Source organism: Poecile atricapillus, chromosome W, assembly GCF_030490865.1.
Source record: "Poecile atricapillus isolate bPoeAtr1 chromosome W, bPoeAtr1.hap1, whole genome shotgun sequence".
In the NCBI taxonomy this organism is placed as follows: domain Eukaryota; kingdom Metazoa; phylum Chordata; class Aves; order Passeriformes; family Paridae; genus Poecile; species Poecile atricapillus.
Window position 1 is genome coordinate 32,227,678 of NC_081288.1, and position 27,370 is coordinate 32,255,047.

General features: G+C 38.6%; 1 protein-coding gene across 2 annotated transcripts in view; it reads left to right on the forward strand.

Annotated features, from left to right (window-relative positions):
- Positions 1–27,370, forward strand: part of LOC131591415 (FYVE, RhoGEF and PH domain-containing protein 6-like) — a 70,870-nt gene that overhangs the window by 37,737 nt on the left and 5,763 nt on the right. Inside the window, exons 6-19 of one of the 2 annotated variants that reach the window (XM_058862086.1) lie at positions 3,004–3,155; positions 3,907–4,063; positions 4,681–4,768; positions 10,311–10,361; positions 13,340–13,398; positions 13,534–13,605; positions 14,112–14,180; positions 15,740–15,823; positions 17,623–17,702; positions 22,268–22,370; positions 22,864–23,010; positions 23,882–23,984; positions 25,682–25,809; positions 26,306–26,434. In XM_058862086.1, coding sequence (XP_058718069.1) covers positions 3,004–3,155; positions 3,907–4,063; positions 4,681–4,768; positions 10,311–10,361; positions 13,340–13,398; positions 13,534–13,605; positions 14,112–14,180; positions 15,740–15,823; positions 17,623–17,702; positions 22,268–22,370; positions 22,864–23,010; positions 23,882–23,984; positions 25,682–25,809; positions 26,306–26,434 — 1,422 coding nt within the window. The remainder of the gene's footprint in view (positions 1–3,003; positions 3,156–3,906; positions 4,064–4,680; positions 4,769–10,310; positions 10,362–13,339; positions 13,399–13,533; positions 13,606–14,111; positions 14,181–15,739; positions 15,824–17,622; positions 17,703–22,267; positions 22,371–22,863; positions 23,011–23,881; positions 23,985–25,681; positions 25,810–26,305; positions 26,435–27,370) is intronic. The other variant, XR_009280360.1, reaches the window with a different exon arrangement.

Genomic DNA, 27,370 nt, shown 5'->3' on the forward strand with positions numbered 1-27,370 from the left:
TATTTTATGGGGTTTTTTTCTGATGAGTAAGATTTCAATATTTCAAAGACCTATTTTTAATTAGAAAATCTGTCATTAAAATTCACTTGTAATGGATTGCTGCATTGCTTCAAACAGAATAATTTCTAGGACAACCTAGGTGATTGCCTTTGAACAGGCTGATGAAAGCAATGCTCTTCAGCAGTTTTATATAGGACAATGTGCTAAATATGTTTGTAATACAAATCACATCATGCAGGCATGTATAGATATCATAATGTATATATTATTTGCAAGAGTAATTCTGCTTTTATTTAACACTGAACTGATTTAGGTTTAGAAGGAGCTAGGTCTTGATACTTTAAATTGCTTTTACTACAGTTTCCAATTTCTAAGTCATTCATCTACTTGCATTAAAAGTTGTCATCTGAATACTTTCCACCCCTTGGGGTGAAATTTCAGGGTTTAGTTTGTAAATTAGCGTATTTTATATCTGGCAATTAAAACAGATCTGATCTATGTTTTGTCCTTTTGGATATGAAATTACTTTCTCAGAAGGCCAGTACCTTCAAGTGTAAACACTGTTAATTCCAGCCTTGTTACATTTGTTTTTCTTTTCCCACCCCCGATCCCCAGGCATGTGCTCTCAGCATTCAACTCTTGAGTTTATCTCAAGATGAACTTGGCATGACAGTTACTTCACACCCACTACCAGGTTAAAAATAAATCTTAATATGATTACAATGGCAAATGCATAGTCAGTAGTGAAGATAATTAAAAAAAAAAAAAAAAAAAAAGAGCATTGGAATTTAGCTCTTGTTGTTTTGCAGGCTTTTGAAAGGTTCACATTATCTTTCTTCCCTGTATTTCCTCTCTGCAGCACTTCTTCAGCTTACTCAGTTGTAGAAGGGGACATAGGGGGTGATGAAGTAAAGTTTTGGTTGGCTGTTTTAATGATAGAGCTTTTCATGGCATAATTTATAAACCATGATGAAGCTGATGGACTTTGTGTCAAGCTAGTTGAAAAACCAAATCTGCATTTGGAAAAGACCCTGCAGACTCTTTGAATGTTGTATCTAGAAGTTAAATAAATGCTCTTAGCTACAGCTGAGGTTCCTGTGTTATCTAGTGGCGCTTAAACCTGTCTCCCTGCACTCCTTTTGTTGTTTGGTTAGGGGCAAGCCTGGGTTATTGATTATGGTACAGACAAAACTGCTTTGCTTTTCATCCTGCAAGTTGCCTTATGACATTCAAACGAAATTCTTGTCTCATCCTATGGCAAAATGCATACAGTATATTGAGTGTGCATACAATTGGGGGTGGGGAAGAATATTATCATAATATGATGACGCATTGTGCATGAAGCTCTCCAGAATGCCTCATTTGAGCTTTTGCCATTGTAATTCCATGTATCATTTCAGTGTTAAGCAATGCCCCAGGGTCAGAAAAACCCATAAGATGCAGCTGGTAGTTAACCTATGTGTCACTAGTCTGCACAGAAGATGTAAACCAGAACATTTCCATATGAATAATGCCATCTGTTTTTTAACTCCTTTGCATTTAGTTCTCAACCTTCCCCCTATTACAGCCAGTGCCCTGTATCTCGTTTCAGTTTCTTGTCAGAGCTGCCCAGTCACAGCCTTTGTGACCCATAGGGTCACAAAGCAAGGAAGCGTGTCTGGAGCTCACGTTGCCCAGAGCTGACGTAATGAGGAGGGAGAGCAGGGGAAAGTTGAGGCTTCAGTTTGAGAGACCCTAAATAGTGCCAGATGCTGGACTGACAGGATAGCCAGTAAGGACTGTAGTAGTAGACCTGGGAAGAGGGAAAAGGGGGAATTAAGTTTTACTTTTTCCTCAACCTGAGGACCCTACAGGTTTCCAAAACCAGGCGTGGACCCCATGCACATTTAAAAGATAACTTATTACTGTACTTAGAACATTTTGTTGGTCACTTTTTTCAAGATACCTATAGATTGTACATGTGATATTAGGTTTCATTAACCACAAACTCCAAAAGAGCTGTTTTGGATTAATTCTCTTTTTGCCCAAATTTAAGTGAGACACAGTAATACATAACACTACGTAATTTATATTTTCTTTTTTGTCAGTTTAGACAGTGTTGTTTTACCAGTGAAATGCTAGATTGCTAAACTTTTTGAAATTTTTATTTGCTTGTGAATAAAGAAAATACCCTGTATAATGGATACTGGCCATTATAATTTCAATAGTTTCAATCTTGGCCATGCTGATTTGTGTGGGATCAAGATTTAAATTTTGAATAGTTTAATGAGGACCAATGAGCCTCCCTGTTGGGAGCTGGTTATAGCATAAAAATGCTATCAGATCCTTCAAGAGTAAGAAGGGTGCTCCTCCTCCCTTGTAAATGTTTCAAAGGTACTAGTCAGAGTTGACTTTGATCATTGCTAACATTTGAAATCTTGTGATTCCCATGTTGTTAAAGTATCTTTTTTTTGTTAAATGTTAATTTTCCTGAATATAGAACAGTTGCTACATATGGTAATTTTTTTTTACCCTGCTTTTTGCCCTCCAAAATGGCATTTGTAGATGAGTTATGAACACCAGGATGATTTTTAAGTAAGATTGTGTTAGCTGATATAAAAGTTTTGCTTTTTGACTTATATGTTTACAAGAAGACACTCAAGGCTGCCAGTAACCTTAACCTTGCAGATGCAAGCTTTGTTTAGCTCGCCTTAGTTTCCTCATAAGTAATACTAACACATTTCTTAAGGGCATGCTGTAAAAATAATGAACAACTTCTACATTATGCATACAGGACCAAGAAAGTAAAGCTCCAGTGTCAAACCAAAAGGATTAAGGCAGTCCCGAGGGAGTAAACTGAAGCTGCAGAAAAACATAACCCAGATGGTACCTGCTTTGCCTTTGGTAATAGGGAGCAGTGCCTGGAATGTCTGCGATGAGAACTCTGTTGTGCTCTCTGTGTTGGTGCTTTGAAGGCTGTTCACTCATGGCAAGGGGGTTTCTGTCCTCTTTGTACTCCGGCAGGATTTCCGGGATGCTGTGGCACATGCCTCTAGGCAACTTGGAAAGCCAGTGATTGAGGACAGAATCCTGAATCAGATCCTCTACTACCTACCTCAGCTCTACGAACTCAATCGGGACCTCCTGAGGGAACTGGAAGAGCGATTATCTCACTGGTGATTTTAAATAAAGGGATTCTACTCCTTTGATGTTGGAATTTATCTGAGGGGCTTATCTGACTTCATGTGATCATGGTTTGACTCTTGTTTGCCTTTCATGTACCTTTCTAAACGTCAGAATTTACTTTGAAAGGGTAGGAGATTATTTTTCATTTAGATGTGATTTTGTGCCATTTAGATACATCCCAAAAGGTCCAAAAGGCATGAAAATATATTTTTATAGCAATCACAGTTTTTATTTGAAATTTCGTTTTTAATTGAAAGTTCTGGTCCCTGCATGAGCATAATAAGTGTACTGGTTTCATTAGGGAAAAGGGAGACTGTTCTGAAGACTGGCTTTTTAGAGGTAGTTTAGATCTACTGATCAGGCACAGCGTTGATTGACAGCCACAATCGCCTTGAAGACCATTCTGTTACCACTGGTGGGTGGAGCTATACAAAACCTACTGACAAGGGCAGTGCAACGGGTAAAGACTTTTCTCACCTTGAACTAAGGTGTTCAAACAGTTCAAGATCATTTTTTAAAAGACTGTACATAAAGTAGTTCTCATCTAACACTAGTGTATTGAAAAACCTAATAAGGTTTTTCAGAATAGCAGCTGAGATGGGTGCCTATCTGCTGTGAGCTTTTTGTTCAGAACATAAACTAGCACATCTTACTCTGAAAAAGAAAGATGCTTTGCTGTAGGGTTAAGAGGTATGCTCATTTTAGCTCTAATTGCATCGTTTTTGTTGTTCTTGTGTCTAGGCTTGAGCATCAAAGAATTGCTGATATATTTGTTAAAAAGGGTCCCTACCTGAAGATGTATTCAACTTACATCAAAGAATTTGATAAAAATGTTGCATTATTAGATGAACAGTGTAAGAAGAATGCAGGATTTGCATCAGTAGTCAAAGACTTCGAGGTATTGTACTATTTTTATAAGATGTATCCTGTTTTGTGACTTCTTAGCAGTTGTGATCCTCCACTGGACTTTAGAAACTATCCTTAATTTGTTTGTATTTTGGTGATGGGGATTTTTTTCTGCAGTCTCAGCTTAAGACAGGACAAAGACAAGAGGCCTTGTGAAGGACTCAGTGTTTCCAATTCAGATTATTTTGAATGCAAATGATAATTAGCATTTTTGAAGCATGGATCTTTTAATTCTGTGTTGTCTTTAGATTAATTAAAACTTAGGCAGTGAGCATCCCGTCTTCTCTGCCTTTTTGCCTAATGGACAGTGACAGCGATCACAAAGGAGCATGTTGCCCTTCCACCTCTCTTCCTCCTAGGTCAAAGCACCTGTTTTGAATCTACAGAATACAAGTGCTTACTCGTGTCTTTCACCATGGGTAATTTTGCATGCAGTCTTCCACATGGAAATGCTTGCTCTCTAGTGAGGTGCTTAACACTGTGGCAGTAGCACTTTTCAAAGATAAAAAGCTTATCTAGTATAATCAGTAGTTGTTTGTATGCATGTTTTCTTTTGCTGGAACCTTTGACTGCTGTGGAATTGTTATTTATTTTGGGTGTTTCTTTCAGATGAGCCCCCGCTGTGCTAGTCTGGCCCTCAAGCACTATCTGCTCAAGCCAGTTCAGAGGATTCCCCAATACAGGCTCCTGTTAACAGGTACAGTCGAGCTTTTTACAGGCTTAAGAAGCCAGTCTTGACATGCCCCAGGACACCTGCTTTCAGACAGTTGTATCCATCTGTAAAGTGTGTTTATCTGACTTCAGTATGTGAGGCTTTTTAAAAACGTGTCACAATATGTGAAAATCTTTTTAAAACATGGTATGGGTTTAGAGGCTTTTTCTTGCTAATATTGATTGTGGTAATATACACAAGCAATGTTTCCAATACTGTGGTGTGTTCTGAGGGTAGATTCAACAGTACATAGAAAATATGAAAGCTGTGACGGTTTTTGCTTGAATCTGTGGTAATAGGAGCCTGTAATTTCCTCCAAGGGTTGGAATGCTCCTATTCTGCATTAGGTTTTGCCTTTTTGTTTGTTTTCTGGGGGGGATGGAGGTTTAGCAAATGAAAAAGGCAGTATGGAAAATTGGAGCAAGGAGAAGAAAGGTATCTATGCAACTGCAAACTTCCAAGTAGCGTCTCCATTTCTCCCCCACCCAGGTGTTTTGTCTGTAAAATCCATTCTCTTTTAAAGGCAGAACACATGTTTTTAGTGCACACCAGTAAATACTTAAGACTTGCTACCAGAGCCAGCTTAGGAGCTGATTTGGAGCTAGAAAATCTGGGCTCTGTACGCTGCTCTGTCACTGGCATGTTTGGCTGGCCTTGAGCAAGTCATCTCCATAATGCAGTGAGGGTTTTTGTCTGTAAAGGGAGGGCAGTGACAGAGGCCTCCTTTGTGAAGTATTTTGGGATGTGTTTGTTGTAAGAGGGGGATGGCTCCTGTAAGGATTTGGAAATACTTAAGGCATTGTTTTTGAGAGCCATTGCTTCTTGATGAGCAATTTAAAAATAGCTTCTGTTTATGTAGTAACTGCAAAATAAAATGCTCTGTGACCTTTTTTTTTTGGCTCTGTAGCAGCTCATTGGCAATTCCCCAGCATGTACTTAGACTAGTGATGCTGTGGTAGATTCAGACTTAAGTGTTATAGAGCAGTTACCAAAAGTTACTAACATTAACTTTTTCCTTTTTCTCATCTCATTAAACTCAAGGTGTTGAAAAAAGGTGGAGAATTCTTATTAAATGGAATATTCTGTAGGGGAAAATCTTAATGGTACTTAACTGATTAAATCAACCCATAAAACAGCATTTGGGGACTTGCTTTATTTTAAAAGGATACTCAGAGCGTGGTATAGTTCGTTATACACTTCAAAATCAGTGAAACCTTGGGTAAGTTCAAAGGTTTTAATTGGAACAGAATTTAGTTGAATAGAGGATCAGGACGAAGCATTGTCGTTGTTAACATACACAGCAGAGCTAGAGATGTCAGGGATGGATGGCACTGAAACAAAATTGAGATATTGAACGGGAGTTCCTCATGATGATTAATTGTTACTGTGTCTGGGACAGACTATTTTAGACCTGAGAAAAGCCTCATCCTGTGCTGATGGGGGTTATTGTAAGTGTCCCCAGCCTACAGACCTTACCATGACCTTACCTTACCAGACCTTGCCTGCCCAGCTTTAAATACACCTGCAAATGCTGCTGAAAAGAATGAGATTGCCATGCTGGTAGCAAATATAGAAACGTAATTTTCTCTTGTTCTGTGTGAACAATAAAAGAGATCAGGCCAAGAATTTAATTACAGTGGAGCTGGAGAGTGATGTTTTGGATCTGTTTCATTTTCAGTCTGTTCAGTCTTTCACGCATGTATGTTGCCCTTTAGTTCTGACTCTTCCATGTCTCTGTGGCTGACCCATCTGCTTAGTTACCTTCCAACAGGTCTGTGTAATAATGAGCAATGCCTCTATAAACTTGTGCTATATGGAAATCTGGAGGACATGCAAAACATTTGTATCTTTTATTGCAGTGAGATGTAGCAATGGAGCAGCTGCCTAGGCCAGAGACGGTGCTAGGGGGTGGATCTGTGGGGAGGAGGACGAGAGCAGCAGAATGAAAATATTCCAGGAAATGAAGCTGTCAGGCCTGAGTCAGCAGGGATTTCTTCCTATTTAGATGTTCTGTGTCAGTGGGGCAGCTTTGTACTGGTAACCTGCTGCTACTCGGTCACATCACAAGGTTGTTGCAGTGCTTTGAAGTGGAGTTACTTTTGTGCTAACAAAAGCAGGAGCAGGTGGACTCATAAATCAGGCAAGGAGATGTACAGCTCAGCACCGTTTCTGTTTAATTATACAGCTTCTCCAGTCTAGTAAGTGGACTTCCATTTTTTCACATACTGGTCCTGAATGCTGTAACAGTAAATATTAGATAGCTCATGGGGGAGGTTAATCAGAGGCCTCTGATTTCTGAGAGAAATGAAGGAGAGGTGATTCTCTTTCCCCCAAAACCTCTAATTTGAGTAGATGACTTGAGACTGTGCAATATGAACAGGCTCTTGATTCTCACAGGATAAGCCTCACTCCTCTTTTTCACAGCATAAGGTTGGCAGAGGGTGTGTTTTATTATCCTTAACTGGGTTATAGCGAGGGGAGGCTGAGTGGGATGAAAAATTAGCCTTTTTGCACTCTGCAGCTTTGCAGGTTGGAAATAGAGTTGTCAGACTCGAGCCAATTACATGTTGTGGAACAATTTGAGTTTAATTACATTAGACAGCCCAAGACAAAAAGTAGTTAATGACGCAGAAGGTAATTTTAAGCTGAAGTGATAGCCACTGCCCCCAGCAAGTGGGAAGAGGGAACTGGGGGCTGCTGTCAGGTAGAAGTAAGCATACAGAAATTTTCATCATAAAAACAGTACTAGTGTGCTTTTATGTTTATTTTTGTTGTGCATTAGGTTATCCAGCAGAATTAAGAATTTCTGAAGATATGATTAAGGTCTTTCTAGTCTGAACAATGAAAGCTTATTTCAGAGGGGAATTTATTTTTTTCATTTGGCAAAGACATTAGATGTGATTTCATCTTAATATCTGACTTCTGTAGTTATTTCATCTAGGAATAGTTTTGCAAAAATTTTAGTGCAGCATTTTTCATGTCTGTGCAATCAGCTTGTCTGTATAGTTTATGCCAGTACCTCCAGAAAGCTGTTGTAAGCACAGAATTTCCAGTGTGTGTTCACAGAAGAGACTAAAAATATCTGTTCTGATGCTTCTCTGAAGCTGAGTTTTAGCTGTGAACTGAGGTCCACTTACCAGATAAAGAGAACACTAAGATGAAAATTACCTATTTATCACTTTCAGGAGTTTACAGTTGTTTAATTGGCTGCTGCAGTTTTGTAAGACAAAGGCTGCCTTCTGTTTTAAATACATAGTTTTAAATGTATGCAATTAGGTTAAAATCTTGATTTTCCCTCTTCTCTTCACTGATTATATAATTTAAAATGCTAGAAAATACCCATTCAAAAATGGGTTTGAGTGGTGGTGTTTTGAGAAACATGTTATAAAGCGTGAATATGCCAAGAAATAATTAGTTCCCATCTTGGGTCTCTGGTTTTATGTTCCCACTGCAATTACTTTGGATGTTAAACTGCATGTCTTCATGTACCAGAGGCAGTGTCTTAGAGTGCCAGCTGCACATTTGCAGATGAGGAAATTATACTTACCTTACCTCTTGTTCCCAGCCTACAGAGGTGAGTGAGTGGTTTGGGAGCCTTATTTCTGCATGAGCTGTAGGGACTCGTTTTTTATACTGGGAGATTCCCATTGGAGTCTTTTGTGCTGGCCCCAGTGAAGATCAGGTTGCAATTGTAAAGTTTTAATTTGTTGGCTTAATGAAGGAGTGCAAAGAGTGCTCTGCTTCAGCAACATGGTATGGCTCCAACATAAGACACCACCCATCCACAGGCAGGGCAGGAGAGGGCAACTGGTGGTGTATCTGTGACAGGTTCCTCCAGGTTAAACCAAATTAAACCCAGTGTGAACTATTCTCAGTTCCTTTCAAAATACCTCCTGGGTTTTTTTCCCCTCATCCGAGCCTCTTACCAGAATAACAACCCAAGGTGAAGCAAGATTAACTTTTTTTTTTTTTTAAATGGAATATATGGCCACCTAAATATTGCATTAGAATGGCTGGTAGCTACTACAGCTCAAGATTTTGAGGGACATGAAGGATGCAATATTGATAGAGTACAGCAGGAGAAGTTTTGGTGCCAGGTCAGACTTGTCTTAAAAGATCACGTTAACCAAATCCTGCTAATGATCAAGCAGATATCTGAGGAGAGCAGAAAGCTGTGAGTGTTCCCATGGCCCAGCCAATCATGCTTCCCAGAGCTCCCTCCCTGCCTCCCAGCCGGTTCCTCTTCCTGCACCCCAACCTGCTCTTCATGCTTCTCCCTTGGATCCTCCCTTAGGTCTCTGCCAAACAATAAAATGTCAGTGCCAAATGTTTCTCTTCCTGCAGTTCTGTTTTTCTCAAAGCTTTCATTAGCTGTGACAAATTCTCTTACTCTTTGGAGCAATTCTACTGCAGGAACATGTTTCATAATTCCCTTTTAATTTTGTGCACAAGGAAAAGATTACAATATACTGAATGGTCTCTGAGGGGCACGCATGAAGCAAGACATCTTATGAAGGCAGGAACAATTGGCTCCTGATCATTTTTGAATGAAAGAATGAATTTGGGTAGGGCAAGCATATGGGAGTTGAATTATTTCACTCCTACATGAAGCTTGTACAACTGAGAAGCTAAAATTGAATGCTTGCTACATTACATGTAGTTAGTTTTTATTAGATCTGCCTGAATATTAATACTTAATTTAAAAGGTAATTATAAATCGGTATTTGTTGCTTTTATCAATCTAATGCATATCTTTTGGAACATTTGTTTTGGTTTCTTTTCATTTTAAGGGGTTCAAAGCTTATAGAGAGTAGATGGTTGATGTTTTACTAAGGATATATATTAATCTTTGACAGGGTATTGCACTTTTTGATGAGCTATACACTCATCCAGGGAATGGAAACTCGAGGGGGATGTTTTCTTGTGTAGTCATACATTTGGAATTAATTTTAGCGAAGTAATATAGATTTTAAAACTACTAAGACTTTAATGGATCAAGGGTGCCATCTCGTGGTTGAACTATATTTGTCATTGAAAACAGAAGATGCCTATTTGAACATTGAGGGAAATACATTGTTTTTATTACTGAAAAATATTAATAATAATCAGATCTTCTGTAATGGAAAACCTTTTTTATTAACTTCTATAGACTGTTTTAGGTGTTTGGACAAATACCTATAATCCTCAAAAGTTTTTGCATCAGCTTAAATGTAAATGATTGCAAATATGTACTAGTTTTTCACTTGCTTGTTTTTTTCTGGAATAATGTATACAATATATCACTTTTCACTGGAGAAGACCACTGTTTCAGTAACCTATCTCTTTGCTGATATACTTTCATTATGGAAATGCTAGTTTTCACTTCATTATTACCTTGGCACATTTAAAAGATGAAGTAGTAGATCTTTGTTGATTAAGTAGTGGATCTGAACAGTAGATTTCCAGGAAAACGAGGGGGTTTACTACTTTCTGGTGTCGTTTATTCATTTAACAAAACTATCTCTATATTATTTTTTTCTTTATACAGATTATTTAAAGAATCTTTTAGAAGAATCTGCAGACTATAGGGATACTCAAGGTAAATGTCTCTTTAAAGAAATAACAGCATATGTACCAATGTTTCCAGATTTTAAATGCAAAATGCTAAGCCAGTATTAGAAATGTTTTCATTTAGTTCTAAGTTTGTCAGCAGAGATACTAAAATATTGCACTCTTGTGTTTCGAAAAAGTTTGGAGCTGGCAGTGATATCAGCTCACATTTGAGTTGAAACCAAGAGATAAGAGTGAAGCTCCACAGGCAGTTTAAACAGATATTTTAGGTTATTGAAAGAGACAGTCCCTTGCATCTGTAGACCTTTAATAGGCAGCCTGCTCTCTCCAGCTATGAGCCTTTCTGGCCTCCTCCTCTCTCTTTGTGCCAGGACGAGCATCCATGTGGCAGAAGTGAGCAAGATCAAGGAGCTGCCATGGGTGATATTTAACCTGAGAAGTTCTCCAGTTTGACTTGTCAGAAGCTGCACAAACACAAGTTACTTACACAGGTTTGCCTGCATGTGGGGAGAAAGGAGATCAGAGGAAATGAAAAGTAGTTGGTGATGAAGAGGACAGGACCACACACTTCATAGTAGTGCAGGATTAAGGTAGTTTAACTCAAGCATATCAATGCAATGCACATTCAGGCTGTTTCCTTCTTTAGAATGTGCCTCAGCAGTACAAAAAATGCTCCCAGTCGATGTTTCCATTTCATTTGCATAAGGTCCTGTCACATTTGTGCAAGTCCATTACCTTTAGAGAGTAGTTGTAGTTGTAGTTGATTGAACTTCAATAAATGAATACCTTCAATTTACTGAGCCAAGTTTGCTTTGTGTGCTGGTACAACACCGTGAAATATATGAGTAAACACATTTCTTAGGACATTTAGACCTATTTAAGTATGTGGAAGATACAAGCCAAAAATATTTTAACTGATGGCTCTCCAAGAGATAGAGAAGTTCATCTTGCACTTCTTATGGCTGTGAACAAAATAACACTTGCACTGCATATTAAATAGTTGGCTACTTGAAAAGAGAGCAACCTAAATATATACTTCACTTTTTTTGTGGTTTCTCCAGCTTCTTTGTTTTTTTGTAGTTATCTCTTTCACAGTGTTTTTCTCTCCCTTCTTATATCAGATAGAAGCTGAAGCTAAGTTAAAACAACAATTAAGTGTTAATTTGACATTTGACATATTTGGTAGTTCATCTTAGAACTTGGGTAAGAAAAGAAGGTCTAATCTTTAGTCACCGAGATCTTTCCTGAATTAATTAAGCTTAACTTACTTCTGAATTTGCTTAGTTGTTTAATTCCACTGCAGGGCCTGGGAGTGAACGGGAGGAGTGGAGAGGAAGACTAGGTTTGGTTGTGATTAGTACTCTTGGAAAAAAAAAAAACAAATAGCACAATTCTTCTTGCTGACCTTCATTTGAATACATTACTTCAGCTAAGTGGTATAAGTGGAATGCTCTTCCCTGCCAAAAAGCACTTTGTTTCTGGACTTTGACCCTATAGATTATTTTATGTTGTTGTTTAGATTCATTTAGTCTTGGCTGTATAAATAGTCCTGAGATCCTGGAACTTTCCCTTCAGTAGCCAGCAAATTTTATAATTTTCTCTAAAATTCTTCAATCTTTCTTGAAGTCAATGAATAAAATTTTAAGATTTTAATATATATAGTAACTGAGAAATGAAGGAAAGTATAACATAGAGAATCGGGTGCTCATTCCTATCTTTGTGAATTTAGCTACATTTCCCTTCATCTTCTTTCACATGGGTGGGAGCTGGGGAGGGTTTTGCCTGAAGCAGCTCCCAGCTACATTTCAGCAGGCTTGCTTGATACCCTGGCATCTATATCTAAACTTAAATTTTGCTTGAATGCTTGATATGTGCTATGTATTTTAGCTGTTTGACTCCGTGCTTGCATTGTCTTGGTTTGTGACAATTTTTTACAAAAATTCTCCTTTGATTGGCTTAGGAGGAGCTTTTTATTCATGTCTGTTTAGTTTCTCATATGGCTTCATGACATTCTGAACTTTTCCATTCAGAAAGCTCTGTCTTTTAACATATTCCCTTTCCCAGTATGAGTCAACAAGAAGGGAAGTATATGCATTCTACAGTACTAATATTCTGATGATTATCTAGGCCAAAAGGCCTTGGTTTTACCTGGTTTGGTAGGCTTCTCTGTGGACTTGTAACCAAATTTATTCCTTTCTTTGAAGTGCTTGACGGTAATTCAGTCACTCAGAAGGTGCTAAATGCTTCATCAGAACAGTTGTTCTAGTTTTCTGTTAAGTTTTCTGTCTTTTTTCTGCTTAAGTAAATTGCAGGTTTTTGGATAAGATCCTTTACGGGATGCATCCTCAGACTGAACACTCACTGTGTTCACATAATCATTTTATATAACTGCTTTTTACACTTACTCCTTAGGATATTTTACAGCTGAATTGCTGGTTATTAAATAACAGTACTTAGCAAATTGCTCTTTTTTTCAGAGATTTCTTTTTCTTTTGGTATTAAAAGTACAAAATATAGAAATTTGAACATTACTTTTATTTTGAGGGCCAGAAAAACTCAAGGCAGAGGACAGAAATATCAAAGATTTATATGTTTCCTAGGTAGTCTTCCACGAATGGCAATGATGGCATTTAGGTAAACTGGCAAAAACATAGTCCCTACAGAGTCTCTGTTGAAATGTTGTTAACTTTTCTGCTGTAAGTATAGTAAGTAATTTGTTGTGTGAGAAACTGGAATTTAATTTTACCTGTGGACTGTTTTGAGTAGCTCTAAGAAATAATTGACACTGTTGGTTGAAACAATGACTTGCTAGGGCACACTTATTAAACCATGATCCAAAGACTCTGGGATTTTTGGGAAGTGGTCCTGAATGCAGTGACTGTACAATAAGATCCTTCAATCTTGATTTGGAAATGCAGTGTGGTATCTGTTCTTTACATTATACCAATGCTAACTGGTCTGCATAACCAAAACCTTTCCTCATTTCCTCATTCCTTCATCTTTCAGATGCTTTAGCTGTTGTCATAGAAGTTGCAAACCATGCCAATGACATCATGAAGCAGGGAGTAAGTATTTTGCCTTATGAAGATGGTTGATTAAAGCTTTTTCTCTTTCTCTCTTTTTCTCTCTTTTTTTTTTCCTTAAAAAAAATCATGAATGCAAGGGCAAGTACTTACCTTCTGGTTTTTTTCCCCTCGTAGGATAACTTTCAGAAACTCATGCAGATCCAATACAGTTTAAATGGACACCATGAGATCGTACAGCCAGGAAGGGTAAGTGCCCCACAAGGCAGTCAGCAGACTGCAGTGAAAGTGAAGATGATATGCAGGCAAAGACTGAAGCTGGAATATACCAAGAAGAAAATTGGTCCATTGCTTCATTATTAGGTTCTAACAATCTAATTAATACTGCCACTCCATATGTGTGGTGGTTTTTATATGTTTATCTGACAGAAACTTAGAATTTTTAGAATATGATGCTTGCCAGATTTTGCAGGCAGGTTTTTGTCCTCAAGCTTAACCCTGTATTTCTCATGGTTTCATGTGCAGCATGGAAAACTAATGCAGTCATCTACACCCATTTTTACAGAAACCTAAGGATAAACCGCTTTTCTCAGAAAGGGATCCCTGAAGCCCAAAACTTGTACAGCACTTGTAGTGTAGTAATAATAGTAGTAGTAGTAATAATAATAATAATAGTTATAAAAAAAAAGTCAGGTCATTTGCATGGCTTATGCCCTAAAAAGCTAAGTTTTGCATTTCTTGTTTTAATTTACTAGGTCTTTCTGAAAGAGGGGACACTAATGAAGCTATCACGGAAAGTCATGCAGCCAAGAATGTTTTTTCTGGTAAGATGCTATGCATGTTGCTATGTGCCTTATCCTAGTGTAATTTTTAGTGGTTAAAATATTACACTGCAAATATAACTAGTAACTGCAGCTAGTAGAAAAAATTACTAATTGTTGCTGTTCTATTCAGTCAGTTCTAATGTAGAGCTATTATCTCTGGCATATGCACTAATTTTAATGGAAAACCATTTGTCACTAAAGTGTACTATTTTGAACAATGCTCATTTAAAATCCAAGAGCTTTCATGAGAAGACATTGTCTGTGGTACTGTGGAAGGTAGCAGTTTTTCCATCCCTCTTAGCTGTACCAGATCTTAAACTCCTGGTGCTGGTACTGCACCCTTCCCTCCCTCCTTTCCTTCCTCCTGTCTCCCTCCTCCTCCTCTCTCCTTCCCTTTGCAGGAGCCCATGTGCATCCTGAGCAGAGCACTGGGTGGAGGTTAAGTACTGGGTTCTCTTCCTGTCTCTGCTACAGCTTTGTTTTGAAACTTCTGTGCATCTCTGAAGTTTCTATTTCCACTTAAACCTTTTGTTTATCTCTTCTATTTAGACAGTAAAGCAGCTGTTATCCTGTAATTTATGGCATTATTGGTCCACAGTCTTGGCTGAATTCTGTCTTGCAGTTACCCTAATATGAAGAAACACTTCTCTAGGCAGTCCTGGAGTGTGTATTATACCAGTTATGGAAATACTCTCAAAAATGTGGTGCTATCTCAAGCTTCACAAACCAGATACTGCTAATTTCAGCATCTCTATCTTGGATTTTCTCTGTTTTGTTTTATGGGGCAGGGGGTTTGTTTGGTTTGGGGTTTTTCTTAGATATAAATGGTACAGGCTAGTATTCTAACCTAGTATTAGACACAGCGATTTTTCAATTTATCATGTTGTGAAGATTTAGTAATCATTTGAAACATTTGGTTATTTTGCAAAGAATTGCATAGCAAAAACTTATAAGGCACTTCAGGTTTTGGTATTCGTTTATGTGAAGTAGTAAATGAAGTTTGGATCCATGTGTTCAACAGCATAGAAAATTTTAAAAAGTCTTGGTTAGTGTTCATTAAGTGCACTGAACAAATCTAAGTCTGGTAGAATAGGAGATAAACTGTAGCTGCACTTTAAACTGGTAAAATTCACAAGGTATGGTTAAGTTACTCCTTATAAATTGCTAATCCATTCTGCTATCTCCTAGCTTCTGGATTGTCTTGACTTGTTTGAATGGTTAATTCTAATATCCCTTTAAAGTAGTTTGCTATATTATATACCTGTATACACGAGAAACATTTTTGTCCCTTTTGACAGCCTGTTCTTTGACATCCGTGCACTGTTTACTAATGTGCCAAATGTATATTTACACAAGGAGGATATAAATAGATGCTTATTGTTATCTAAATTCATACATGAAAATATTTCTTGGATTCTAAGTGGAATAATAGGAAGTAGAGAATACCCTTCTGGACAGTTATATCAGTGCTGTAGGAGTTCTGTACTTCCAGTAAAATGCATTTGAAATTACCTGTCTTTTAACAAATTTTAGTCATTAAAAAGCATTCTGTATTACAGTTCAATGATGCCCTGTTGTATACTACTCCAGTTCAGTCAGGGATGTATAAACTCAACAACATGCTGTCACTGGCTGGAATGAAGGTGAGTCACTTGTTAAAGTGAGCCTTTCTCCAAATCTACCTAAATTCAGGCTTTCTGTATTGGTTTGAAAAGACAGTTGTCTGCTAAGGAAGGCAGGAGCCTCTTTTGAAATGGAAAATGTAAACCTTCTCTCTCCAAGTTATTATAATTTTGAAATTAAAGGGCTCTCAGGCAAAGATATAGTAGGAATAACCGTTCTTTACTAGCATGTATATAAAAAAACCAACCCTACAACTTAATAGGAAAATTAAAATAAAATGCAGTAGTGCAAAAACCACTGACAGAGTCAGAATATAACCTGACACCCTGTTGGTCAGGGTGTCGGTAGCAGTCCAATTAAGTGGTGGCTGCAGTCCTTCTGGAGTGACATGTGGTTTTGTTGCAATAGTGATCCTGTAGAAGGGTGTAGTTTTCATCTGAAGGTCCAGTGATGATGTAGAACTGTCTGGTCTTCTTCTGGGAATTCAGTGGAGAAAGGCTGATTGTGGTGTTCTAAGTCTCAGAGTGTATCAAGGTAGGAATGCTTGGCTCCTCCCTCTGGGTGAACATCTCACAGTGGGATGATGTACTTTTATCAGTCAGTCAGGCAGTGACTCAATGGCCCATTAACAGAAGATAGCCCCCTGGAGTTATGAGGGATGGGTCATGGAAGAGATAAAGAACACTGCCTCACCTGGTTTTAAGGGATGGTGATAGAATAACATACTTCTGGTTACGTTTTGCGTTGCAACCTAAGACATCTTCAAATTTTGAAAACACAACTGTGTTTACTGTTTGCAAGAGATATTAAATATGGTTATGTTCCAGAGCAATCCTTAAGGCTTAACACTTTTTGCATAATGTGGCCTGTGGGATTGCTCTCTAGGTTTCCCTAAATATTCTGTTGCCACAACATCTTCTTGGCTGCATTTTGCCTAGTGTTGTCCCACTCTGGAATGAGACTCACTTAGACTGCCTCACTTTTGCCTTTTAACTGATTTTTATTGCTGACAGCCACAGATTAGGCATCTTTGCCTGATAAGATCCTAGTGGATCAGTTCTCTGTAGTTGATAGAGATTTGCTAACTGAGATACAGCTTTTCTTCCTGAGCCTTTGTGAAAAGCATCAAAGTAAAGCCTTGAGCCCCACTGGGTAATGATAAGGGATATATGCATGCTGTATAATGACTCAGTCACTGACATGACAGTTAATGGGAACAACAAATCGTTGCCTTGGGAATCATTGTCTCTAGTCCTGTCAGAAAAAATCACCAAGTCCAGTTGCAGGGCAGATCTGGTGCTCAGGCCCAAAGTTCTGCAAGTAGAGCTGCAAAATCTCTTGCCAGCAGATGTCTTGCAGTGGCTCAGACGCACTCTTGACTTTTAGGCCCCCTTATGTATGAAATTTGGTAGCTCAGAAGGATGAACAGGGTAGTGCACCCCTTGCTCACTCTGGGGTTCACCAGTGGGTGTACCTCATCCTGCAGCAGCAGCAGTGCCTTTTTTTGCCCAGTTGCAGGAGGTGCTCAGGGGGAACATGACTGGGCCTGTGTGGAAGGTGTCTGACAGCTGTTGAGCTTCATTCCCCTGTACATCTCCAGCGTTTGTATGAGGGCCAGTGAAATAAAAGGATGGCCTGCATGTAATCTTAGTGTAGCTGGGCCCTCTGGACTGGTATATGATTTCCTGTTTCTGAGTATTTTCTCTCCAGTGTTCCACTTCTGCAATAAAAATGTGAGAGGTTTTACAGGAATTAAAATTAAAGCAATGACAAAAGTACCATTTCAGTTTGAGTGTGAAGTTTTCTCTCTTGGGTGAAGGTTAAGAAGCCAACCCAGGAAGCATATCAGAATGAACTGAACATTGAAAGCGTAGAGAGATCCTTCATTCTTTCAGCGAGGTAAGTCTTTCAAGTAAACGGTGATTTTAAAACTGTGTGTTTTCAAGCAGACCACACAGGCTTTTTAGAGCTTGTTTTGCGCTTAATGTAATGAAAAGTTACTCTTGGCTAGAGTGATTACAGAATAGAGGGAATCAGTAAATCAGAGTGAATAAAACCATTGTTTAGTTCTTTTACAACTTAGCTACACCTTCAGAAATTTCAAATACACTGAAATGCTACCCTTGCACTGCCTTTCCTTGAGAGGGTTTAAATTTAATTAATTTTAGGCTTTTTCAGTATTTCTTTCTTCTTCTTCTAAAATTACTGATATGCTCCATGTTACCAAATTCTCTAAGCAACAGCAAAAGGCTATATGGTCACTAAGTCCAGGCAACTCTGGTCACTTTCACTGAAATGCCTTTAGCAAAGGCCTGTTTTTGTGGACTGTTGTTTTCACAGTACTTGAGTTGAAGTTTTATATGTTCTGACATTTGTGACAGTGCTGATACCAATAAATAAAGACATGTTTTCTCTTTTATTTAGCAAAGCTGAGCAAGAGCAGACTGCTGCTTTTTGTGTGACCTTGTAAACACTGTCATGAGAATGCACAAAGATAGCAGTATCTGTAGCTGAGGGGTAGACCAAGGTTAACATTGTCAAAGAAGCCAGAGGAAGTAGCTCAATTGTCAGAGCAGTAGTTATTTATAACAACACACTTGAAATGGGTAATTCTGTATTTCTTCAACAAATTTAAATGTTTCTTATAGGTCTTCTGCACACTGAGGAAAAAAATGCATTTCACAGTTTAGGGTATAGTTCTGCTCCAGTGTAATATGAGCATCGCTGTGCTGCCTAGGTGCCTTGTTGAGTGGATGTCACACAGATGCATGAAGACATTCAGAGAATGGCAGTAGACAATGAGGATTTATCTCTGCTTGACTTGAAACAGTGTTTCACTTTTAATTCAGTTGTCTTAAAAAATTGCAAAATAATAATTGGAACTTCTGAGAATGTTATCATCTTAACATACAAGCTACCTATTTTCTACAACACAGGAGACTAGTCTTTTTGATGAACTGATTAAGTGGTAGGTTAAAAGCAACTCCTGAGCAAGACGTGCTGGTCCATAGGGGAAAGCCACTATATATAAACATGCTCATCAAATTTGGCATGGTTTGTGACATGCTTTTGTCTTAACCTTGAAATTGCTGGCATTAACCTCATGTTACCAACTGAGGCTGCTACAATTTCCTTTTTTTGTTTTACTGGTGTTGATGTTGCATCTTTGGGGAGCATTCAGCCCTGTTATTTTTATACTTGCTGGGAGCCATGCACATGCAGGAGCCCTAAGGTACACAGCAGGGACAGAGAGAGGTTGCATTTGCCTGGAATGAAGGAGGAGCTGGAGGCTCCAGATGTAAATGACAGTTTTCAGTTTGTTTTCTGTCTGTCACCAGAACTGAGTCTGTTGTGGTGTAGAGAGGAAGGAATTGAAAAACACTACCAGCAACAGGTGCTTGCATATATTTTTCCCAATCAACTATCGTATTGATAGACATTCTAAATGTGCAGAGAATTTGTATCTTGTCAACACAGGCTACATCTTCCTTTGAATGATTCCTCATTCTAACAGCTTATCTGGTTCTATATGGTGAAAAAAAACCCAAACCCTTAATTTCCAAACTGTTCAAATTAAAGACACTGGAGACAAATTTCACTCCCATGGGTTTTTTTTCAAACAATAAGCATTATGTGGCGTGTACACCAAAGAAAAGATTCTGAAATGATCCTGGGATCACAGACAGGGAAGTGAAAAATTAAGCTGTTGAAAAATTGCTAGTAATAAAAACCAGGCCAGTTAATAACAGAAATATAGATTAATTCCTAGACAAGAGTCTTTGTCACTTCAGGTTTAGTTTTACTGACTGCATTAGTATTCTGCTTTATCTGATTTGGGTTGAGATTTCAGTTTTCTTGGGATATATGCAGGAATGTGAATTGTTTTTCATGGTACAATGCAGTATTGTACTAGAAATCTCTTCATCAGAAAAACAAGTTAGTACATCTGCATGACACAGCACTGTACAGAAGTAGAGCTTTGGTCCTGGCAACAACAGTCATGCCAGCCTGATGTGGGCTGGCCCCTCAATAAGGCTGATGAAGAGCTATCCGAGACAGATAGAGCTGCATCTCTTCCTATCCTGCCTAAAGATAGGTACTTAGGTAAGTGGTCAGGCAAGACTGGTTCAGCTGGGAAAGGTGCCCTAAGGCTCTGATCCTGGAAACAAGACGGACACACTTCCCCATTGCCCTCCTGGGCCCACTGAGCTGTTTAGCTCCAGTGAGCAGCTGGATATGTGCCCCCAGCACATGCATTTGCGAGTAGTACCCATTGCTGGGCTTTGTCATAATCCATTTGGAGTTTTCTACGGTGATGTTAAATCTTAAATAAATAAAAATAATAATGTTTAAAAAGCCCAAGAAACTCCAGCAATTTTAGTAAACAAAATCACTTTTAGAGTGACTCAAATACTGGACCTGCACCTGTGGAAGCAGTAGGGCTGTGCAGCTGTGAGGAGGGCTGGAGTGACAGCAAGAGAAACTGCCGATTTTGCTGCAGCAAACCATTACATCAATTCCATTGCCAGTGGCACTATCTTGGCTCTTACATTCTAAAGGATTGTAAACAATCCTAAAGGATACCACTAGCAAACCTACCAAGCATGAGGTTCCTGGTGAAATTAGGTTGTAAGCCCGTAGCTCATTGTGCAAGCCACTGCATACAGAGCAGTCTCCACATGATGGGGGGGTGGTGAATAATCTCCAAAACCTGTGCCAACTTTCAATTTAATTAACTAATACAGTTACAGAAATCTAATTAAAGGTAATCAGATTTTGAAAAAGCTAAAGAAGTTGATTAGAGTTATGAATATTACGTAGTTAATGCAGACCAGTTGTTCTTTCCAGATGAGGAAGCAAAGGTAAATACACTGAACATTCTGTTCCACCCAGAATGTCAGGTGTTGGGACAGACACTAATGCACTACTTTGCCCTTGCATGTATCTTATTTCCTCTCCTTTTGTCCTGATTTTGTTGCTGTGTATGCTAGATTATTTTTTTTTGTTGGCTTGTGCCTCACAGGCTTCCTGTGTGTTTACTTCAGCAGAGTTGTCCTCTCTGATTCTGTATAGTACTCAGTTTCATCCCATTCAAACTCCCCATTCAAAATATTTTCCTTAAAGGTCCAAAGATGATAAAAGCTTCCAAATTCACCAACAAAGCCATTAAATAATAATTGGCATTAGACACCTACCTCATTTGTGTAAGTCATTGCTTACCTCTTCCTTAATTTTCTTTTCTATATATTTGTGCTCAATTCATTGCTTTAAACAAATTAATTTCTTTGATACCAATTAAAAAGTGGGGAATAGAAAAAAATGTTGGGAGAGGATTCTTGTTTAAATTTTAGAAGCCCTTTTTAAGCTGGCATGGCATCTTAAATAGTCTCGCTGTTCCTCTGCTGCAGAACTGCTTCATCCTTCCTCAGAGGCTTCTCTGTGTTGCTGGAACAAATAGTTGTTCAGCTGTGTGATGAAACTAGTTGGTAAATTGATCCAGAAGAAGGGCAGGTTGATGGCTTGCTTTAATATGGATTTGTTTCTCGATCCAGCCCGCTGCATAACTGTGTGTGTTCTGCCACAAGAGTGCAAATAAGATCTAGTGGCTGAGAGAAAGGATAGTAGACTGCCCTTTGCAGCAGGAGCAGCACAGATTTATGAAGATGGTAAAGTGCCCATGGACAGAGGAGGCGCTTTGGCACTGCACATAATCCAGTATAGCTGCAGGATCCTGCTGCGCCAGGTACTCCTTGTGCTCCTCGTGCTGTGCCATTCAGCCTAATGCTTTCCTTGCACTCGATTAGTGATCCACCAGCTGTGGGATAAAGAGATGGACTAAGCTTACCATCTCTCTCTTTGAGTTAGCTCATCCAATGGATGAGCTTTTGGGACAAATAATATTATTTGGAAGTAGCATGACCTGGTAGGAGCAAATAGCTAGGAGCACAAGGCAAGAGAAGAATCAGTGTGTCTTTATCTGACAGAAGCGTGGAGTTACACAGGGTTGGTATAACAGACTGTACTCTGAGACAGAAGGAAGTGAGGAGAAAAAAGGCTTGTTGAAATTGCAGGTTGCCTTCAAGATGGAAGGCCCATGCCTTTGTTCTGGGAGCATCATTTAAAGAAGTATTATTCAGGCTATTCAAGGGTCTGCAGAGGAGGGGGAAGCAACGACAGACAAGCCTTGAAAGAATCACAGGGATTTTGGAAGGAGCAAAGGGAAGAAGGGAATCCACATGACAACAACAGACAAATCTTTTTTAGTATTAGTCAATATAAATAACTAACACCATACCAAAGGTTAAAAAATAATGCCAGTTGCAGTAGGAGCTGTAAACATTTTATAAACTGAAATTGCAAGAGTTACTCCGATGTGCAATAAAGCTACTGGAATTCTAATCAACAGTTGCTTCTTAGAATGTTAATAATAATAAATTGCTTTTGTGGGTTTTTACTCCCAACAGTTCTGCTACAGAAAGAGACGAGTGGTTAGAAGCTATCTCCAAATCAATTGAAGAATATACAAAAAAGAGAATCACATTTAATCCAAGCAAAAGTCTTGAAGAGGTATATCCCACCATTATTGTTGGTTTGTCCCCTTTTTGAATGTAAAGTTTCCTGACAGGTGCTTAGAGAAACAAGAGGTATTCCATGACAAATAATAAAGCAGGATGGTAAATAATTGAAGAGATGGTAGAACAGAATATTTCATAGTGTAATCTACTTAATAAATTTAAAATTATTTTCTTCAAAAAAAGCCAAATCAGCTTTCACAGTTCTCTCTGTAGGCTTGTGCACAGAAAGATGAAATGAAAAGGTTTTAAAATAAAGCCATTATTGATCCAAGTAGGCTGGTAAAGCTTTAAAGTCATTAAATGCATCTTTGTTGTCAGGCTTGCATTATGATGGTCACTGATGAAATAGTCGATAACATTTAAGACCATGAGAATTTATCAGAGAAGGCTTTCCAACACTCTTAGCATTATCCTATAATCACTGATGAATATTAATCTTATTTCTCCTCACTGAATGTAACAATATTGTGCCTATGTTCTCTCAGGCAGATCCAGAAAAACAGGAAGAAGATAGTCCTCTGGGATCAAAGGCTCCCATCTGGATCCCTGACACGAGAGCCACGATGTGTATGATCTGTACAAGTGAATTCACGCTGACATGGAGAAGGCACCACTGCAGGGCGTGTGGGAAGGTTGGGTGATTTTGTGGTTACCTCTTCAGTCGGTCATTCAGGTTCCTTATGTGACATTCGGGTGGAGCCTTATCACCCCAGCTACTCTTCTAAACAACCCTGTACACAACTATGTGGGTTAGGACCAACATGTTCGGGTTGGTAGTTTGAGGGCTGGGGTTTGGGTTTTTTGGACAGATGTTATGACAGACCAGGATTCAACCTTCATGCTACATGTTAATTATTTTGCATTCTGGAGAGCTATTTATGATTATTTTGCAATTACATAATACCCATGAATGTTAGCTGAAATGAAGAGGTATCTTCCTCACTAATTTCCATAAGATAAATAATGGTTTTTGATTTTAAGTTAGTACCAACCTTCTTTTATATTTTACACTTATGAAAGCTATATTTAATAAACATTATCTTTCTTGTTTTAATCCAGTAGAAATACAAAATTAGAATGCAATGCAGTTGAAACATCTTCGTTGTAAAGAAATCATTAGAAGAGCAATAGCTTTTCAGCTATTTCAAATAATTTATGATTGAAACAGTTCAGTAATACAGTAGGCTTGTTCTGTTCTTAATAGATCATTAGCATTGGTTTATTGACTCCTAATTCACTATTTTTTAAATATTTTTTTATCATTTTTATATTTTTAAAATAATTTTTATTATTTTATAATTTTTATTCTTTAGAGGAGAAAAGTACAGCATGTTGAGCATAAAGACATAGTATGAGATCTTAAAACATTTCCACTGTAAAATAGTGCCTGTTTCAGGTTTTTATGGGCTTAAAAGTGCTGAAGTGAATGTGTTTGGGTATTTGGTGATTTACAGGTGTACATCATGTACAGTAATGCTTTTGTTTGTTTCTCTCTGTTTCCAGATTGTCTGTCAAGCTTGTTCATCAAACAAACATGGCTTAGACTATATGAAAAACCAGCCAGCTAGAGTATGTGATCACTGCTTCAGGGAGCTACAAAAGCAAGGTAAAGAAAACCTTCACAAACTGTCTGTCTTACTTTTGTGGCCTTTGTAACATGGTATGTGTGTGCCTCATCTTTACAGCTGCGTTCAAGTGCTTAATTCTGCTTATCCCTGAAAAATGATAGGCACCTGAGATTCTAAGCCAAACAAGCTTCTGTGGCACAAGCTAGGAAATGAATTTGCAAATCATTGGCTCTTCTTTCCAGAATAATGTGTGCCTTGACCCTATGGTAATGACATGTAGCTTATGCTGCTTTCCTTTTGAGATAACAAGTGTTACATTGCTTTTCATTAATCACAGGGTACAAGTGTACATTAGAGTCCTTGCAGTTTATCCTGACCTCCCAGGGGGTTCATGTTACTTTTACACTCTGTAACTTGTATGTCTGTAAACTTCATTTTTGCCAGCTAAGCTGCTGAGATGGTTAAAGTTCTGGGGCTCTGTAGAGACGTAGGCCTTAGTCTTTCTGAAGCTGAGTCTCTTCAGGTCTGTAAACTGGCCTCAAGCCACTCAAGCCTCAGCTCATATGGAATGCAAAGATTTTGTGTATCTGTACCTAGTTTCTGCAGAAACAAGTGTAAAATGGAAGCACCTCCCAGTGAGGTGGGAATCCAATCCCATTGCACAAGACTTGCTGTGAATTAAGTGGAAATACTCGACTAGAAAATACACAAATGAGCTGGAAAGAGACTGAAAGAGCTATCTGCCCTTCCCGTGGCAGAGGCTCCAGTGCAACACGAGCTCTCCAGGGTATCAGGAAATCTGTGGTGCCCGGTGAGATAAGAAAGCTATGGATCCCAGCATGCTGGGGGTGATATTTCTCATGGGGGTGCGGAAAGCAGCATGGAGAACCCTGGAAATGACAGTGAGATCCTGCGGTGATGGGAAGGCCATTGTCTGAGCCACCTGCAGGTGTCTGCACTGGGCACTAGAGGCTGCTGTGCTGCAGGCAATTGCAGCTGCCTGGAGCTGGGAAAAGGGCTGGGGAGCAGGTGCAGTACAGCTGGCAATCACATTGCTCTCCTGCTCTTCTCATTATTTCAGAGGCTCACCGAGTTCAGGGCCAACTCTAGAAGCAGACTTTATGAAACCACTCAGTCCAAGTGCAGCTGTAAAAAAAGTGGTGGGAGTTGTTAGAAAAAGGGTTTTTGAAGAGGTGAAGTGTTGCAGAAGTCTTTCAAGAGAGATGAAGTAACTGCCTGTGGCAGTGGAGGAAGCACATGCTGGCAGATGGGAATGTCCAGAAGAGTGTGTGTGCTGGAAGAGGAGCATCCCTATTGAATAAGGCTGAGAAGTTAACAGATGTAGAGAACTGAAAGATGAAGTACAGGCAACATAAAGGACAGCTGTAAAAATTTGCTGTGATTTTTAAAACTTAATTTTCACCCTCTTTATGAGAAAAGGCAGCTCAACACCCAGAAAACAGACTTTGAAAACAAACAAGACTAATTTGTTTAGTTTTAAACTTGTGGGGTTTTTTCAGTATGATTGTGATATGGAGGATTCTAACTCATGGTGTTGATGATAGCACTGAAAAGTTAATTCAGTGCTGAATTGAACATGATTAGGTGTTATTATTCTAACCCTGTAATCTGAATAAAAATGCCAGCTTTTTTTAACAAGAAAAGTCCAAGAATGAATTGCCTGTGTTTAATCATCTGTGACATGAAATCAATATATTCATCCTGTGCATTTTAGATAACCAGTGCACTCCTAAGAGTGGATCCCCAGTCAACCATAAATCTCCATCTAATGCCTTGTCTACTGTATTACAAAGTATTCCCTCTGGAAGAAAGCAGAAAAAAATTCCTGCAGCCCTCAAAGAAGTAAGTGTTTTATTGGTCAGAAGAGGTTGTGGACTCTCCATTCCTGGGAGTGTTCAAGACCAGACTAGACGGGGCTTTGAGCCATGTAGGCTCTAGGGGAAGGTGTCCCTGCCCATGACAGGTCTTTAAGAATCTTTAAGAATGAGATGGTCTTTAAGGTCCCTTCCAAGCCAAACCACACTGTGATTCTTCTGATATAGGAATGTGTTCTACAGCTGTATGTTTTCCTCAGTGTTTCAGCTCTCTCTTGTCCTGTTGTATCCAATGTAAGTTCCAATCTTCATTTACTGGAAACCTCTCTTCCAGACCAGATAAATGGTAGCAGGTAAAATAATTTTTCTTTCATCCACCTGAGTTAGTTAGCAACATTAACCTGAAATCAGGTAAGAATTTCAGTCTCTAACAGACAGGGATCTGTAAATCTATTAAAAAACCAAAAAGCTGTACTGTGAAATCTTATTAGGGTTTGTTGATTAATTTTGTTTTTCCTCTTCAGGTTTCAGCAAACACAGAAGACTCTACAATGAGTGGCTACCTACACAGATCTAAGGGCAGTAAGAAACCATGGAAACATCTGTGGTTTGTTATAAAAAATAAGGTGCTATACACATATGCTGCCAGTGAGGTAAGAGACCACGTATTAGAAATTAAATATCCAATGATAATGCTGTCTTTGTAACAAAATTGTTTATTCTTATGATCTACAAAAAAAAGCTATAAAATTAGATCACCTTACAGTATTTGATCTGATTGTGATGCAGTATTTTGAAAAGGCCGTATGAGCTTGATACCATAGTAGATTGATATAGCTATGCTGTTCCTGATTCCAGATCTAGCTTTTGAGTACCTGTGCACTGCATACCATTGCTCAGTTGCAGGTATTTCTGGGTGACTTGGATACATGGGGGGTGTGTTTGCATGCATCACAGTGTACTAGTGGCAAAGGCAACATTGTAGAAGCATCTTGAATTATCTTGTTCTGTAGTTCCATAGGGTATTTTGAATGCTTGTAAAAGGAGTAAACTAAGTCTCTTTACTGCTCCTCAAACTGTTGTCTTCAGCCTGGAGTTATTTGGTAAAAAAGAAATTCATCTTACGTAACAGCACTTGATTTTTTTAATTTAGAATGTGTAGTCCTATTGCAGTGTGGAATAATCTCTAACGCATACATATTTTTATATATATATGGTATCCCAACATGTTCTGAGGATGTAGTTTTACTGCATCTTGGAATGTTCTTAGAATGTTTTGTAACATATATGGATGTATTGATCTTAGGCTTCAGGTTTTTTGTGTTGTTATAGTTTACTGCTAGCTTTCAAGAGCAAAATATCCAAAGCATCTGTTTTAAGGTGTTGCTATCCCTCATTTTCTTTCAAAATATGAGGCCAAACCTATCCGGGCCATGTAAAGAATTTTCCTTCTTCACTCCATGCCACCCCCACTCTAGTTATTTCCTGGTTTGTGCTCAGATTTGTTCCTGTGTTGTTCCTGCCAACCTTTATTTTAGAACTTCTGAATTATGTCCAAAACCTGTGATGTTATTTCCACTACAGCATTG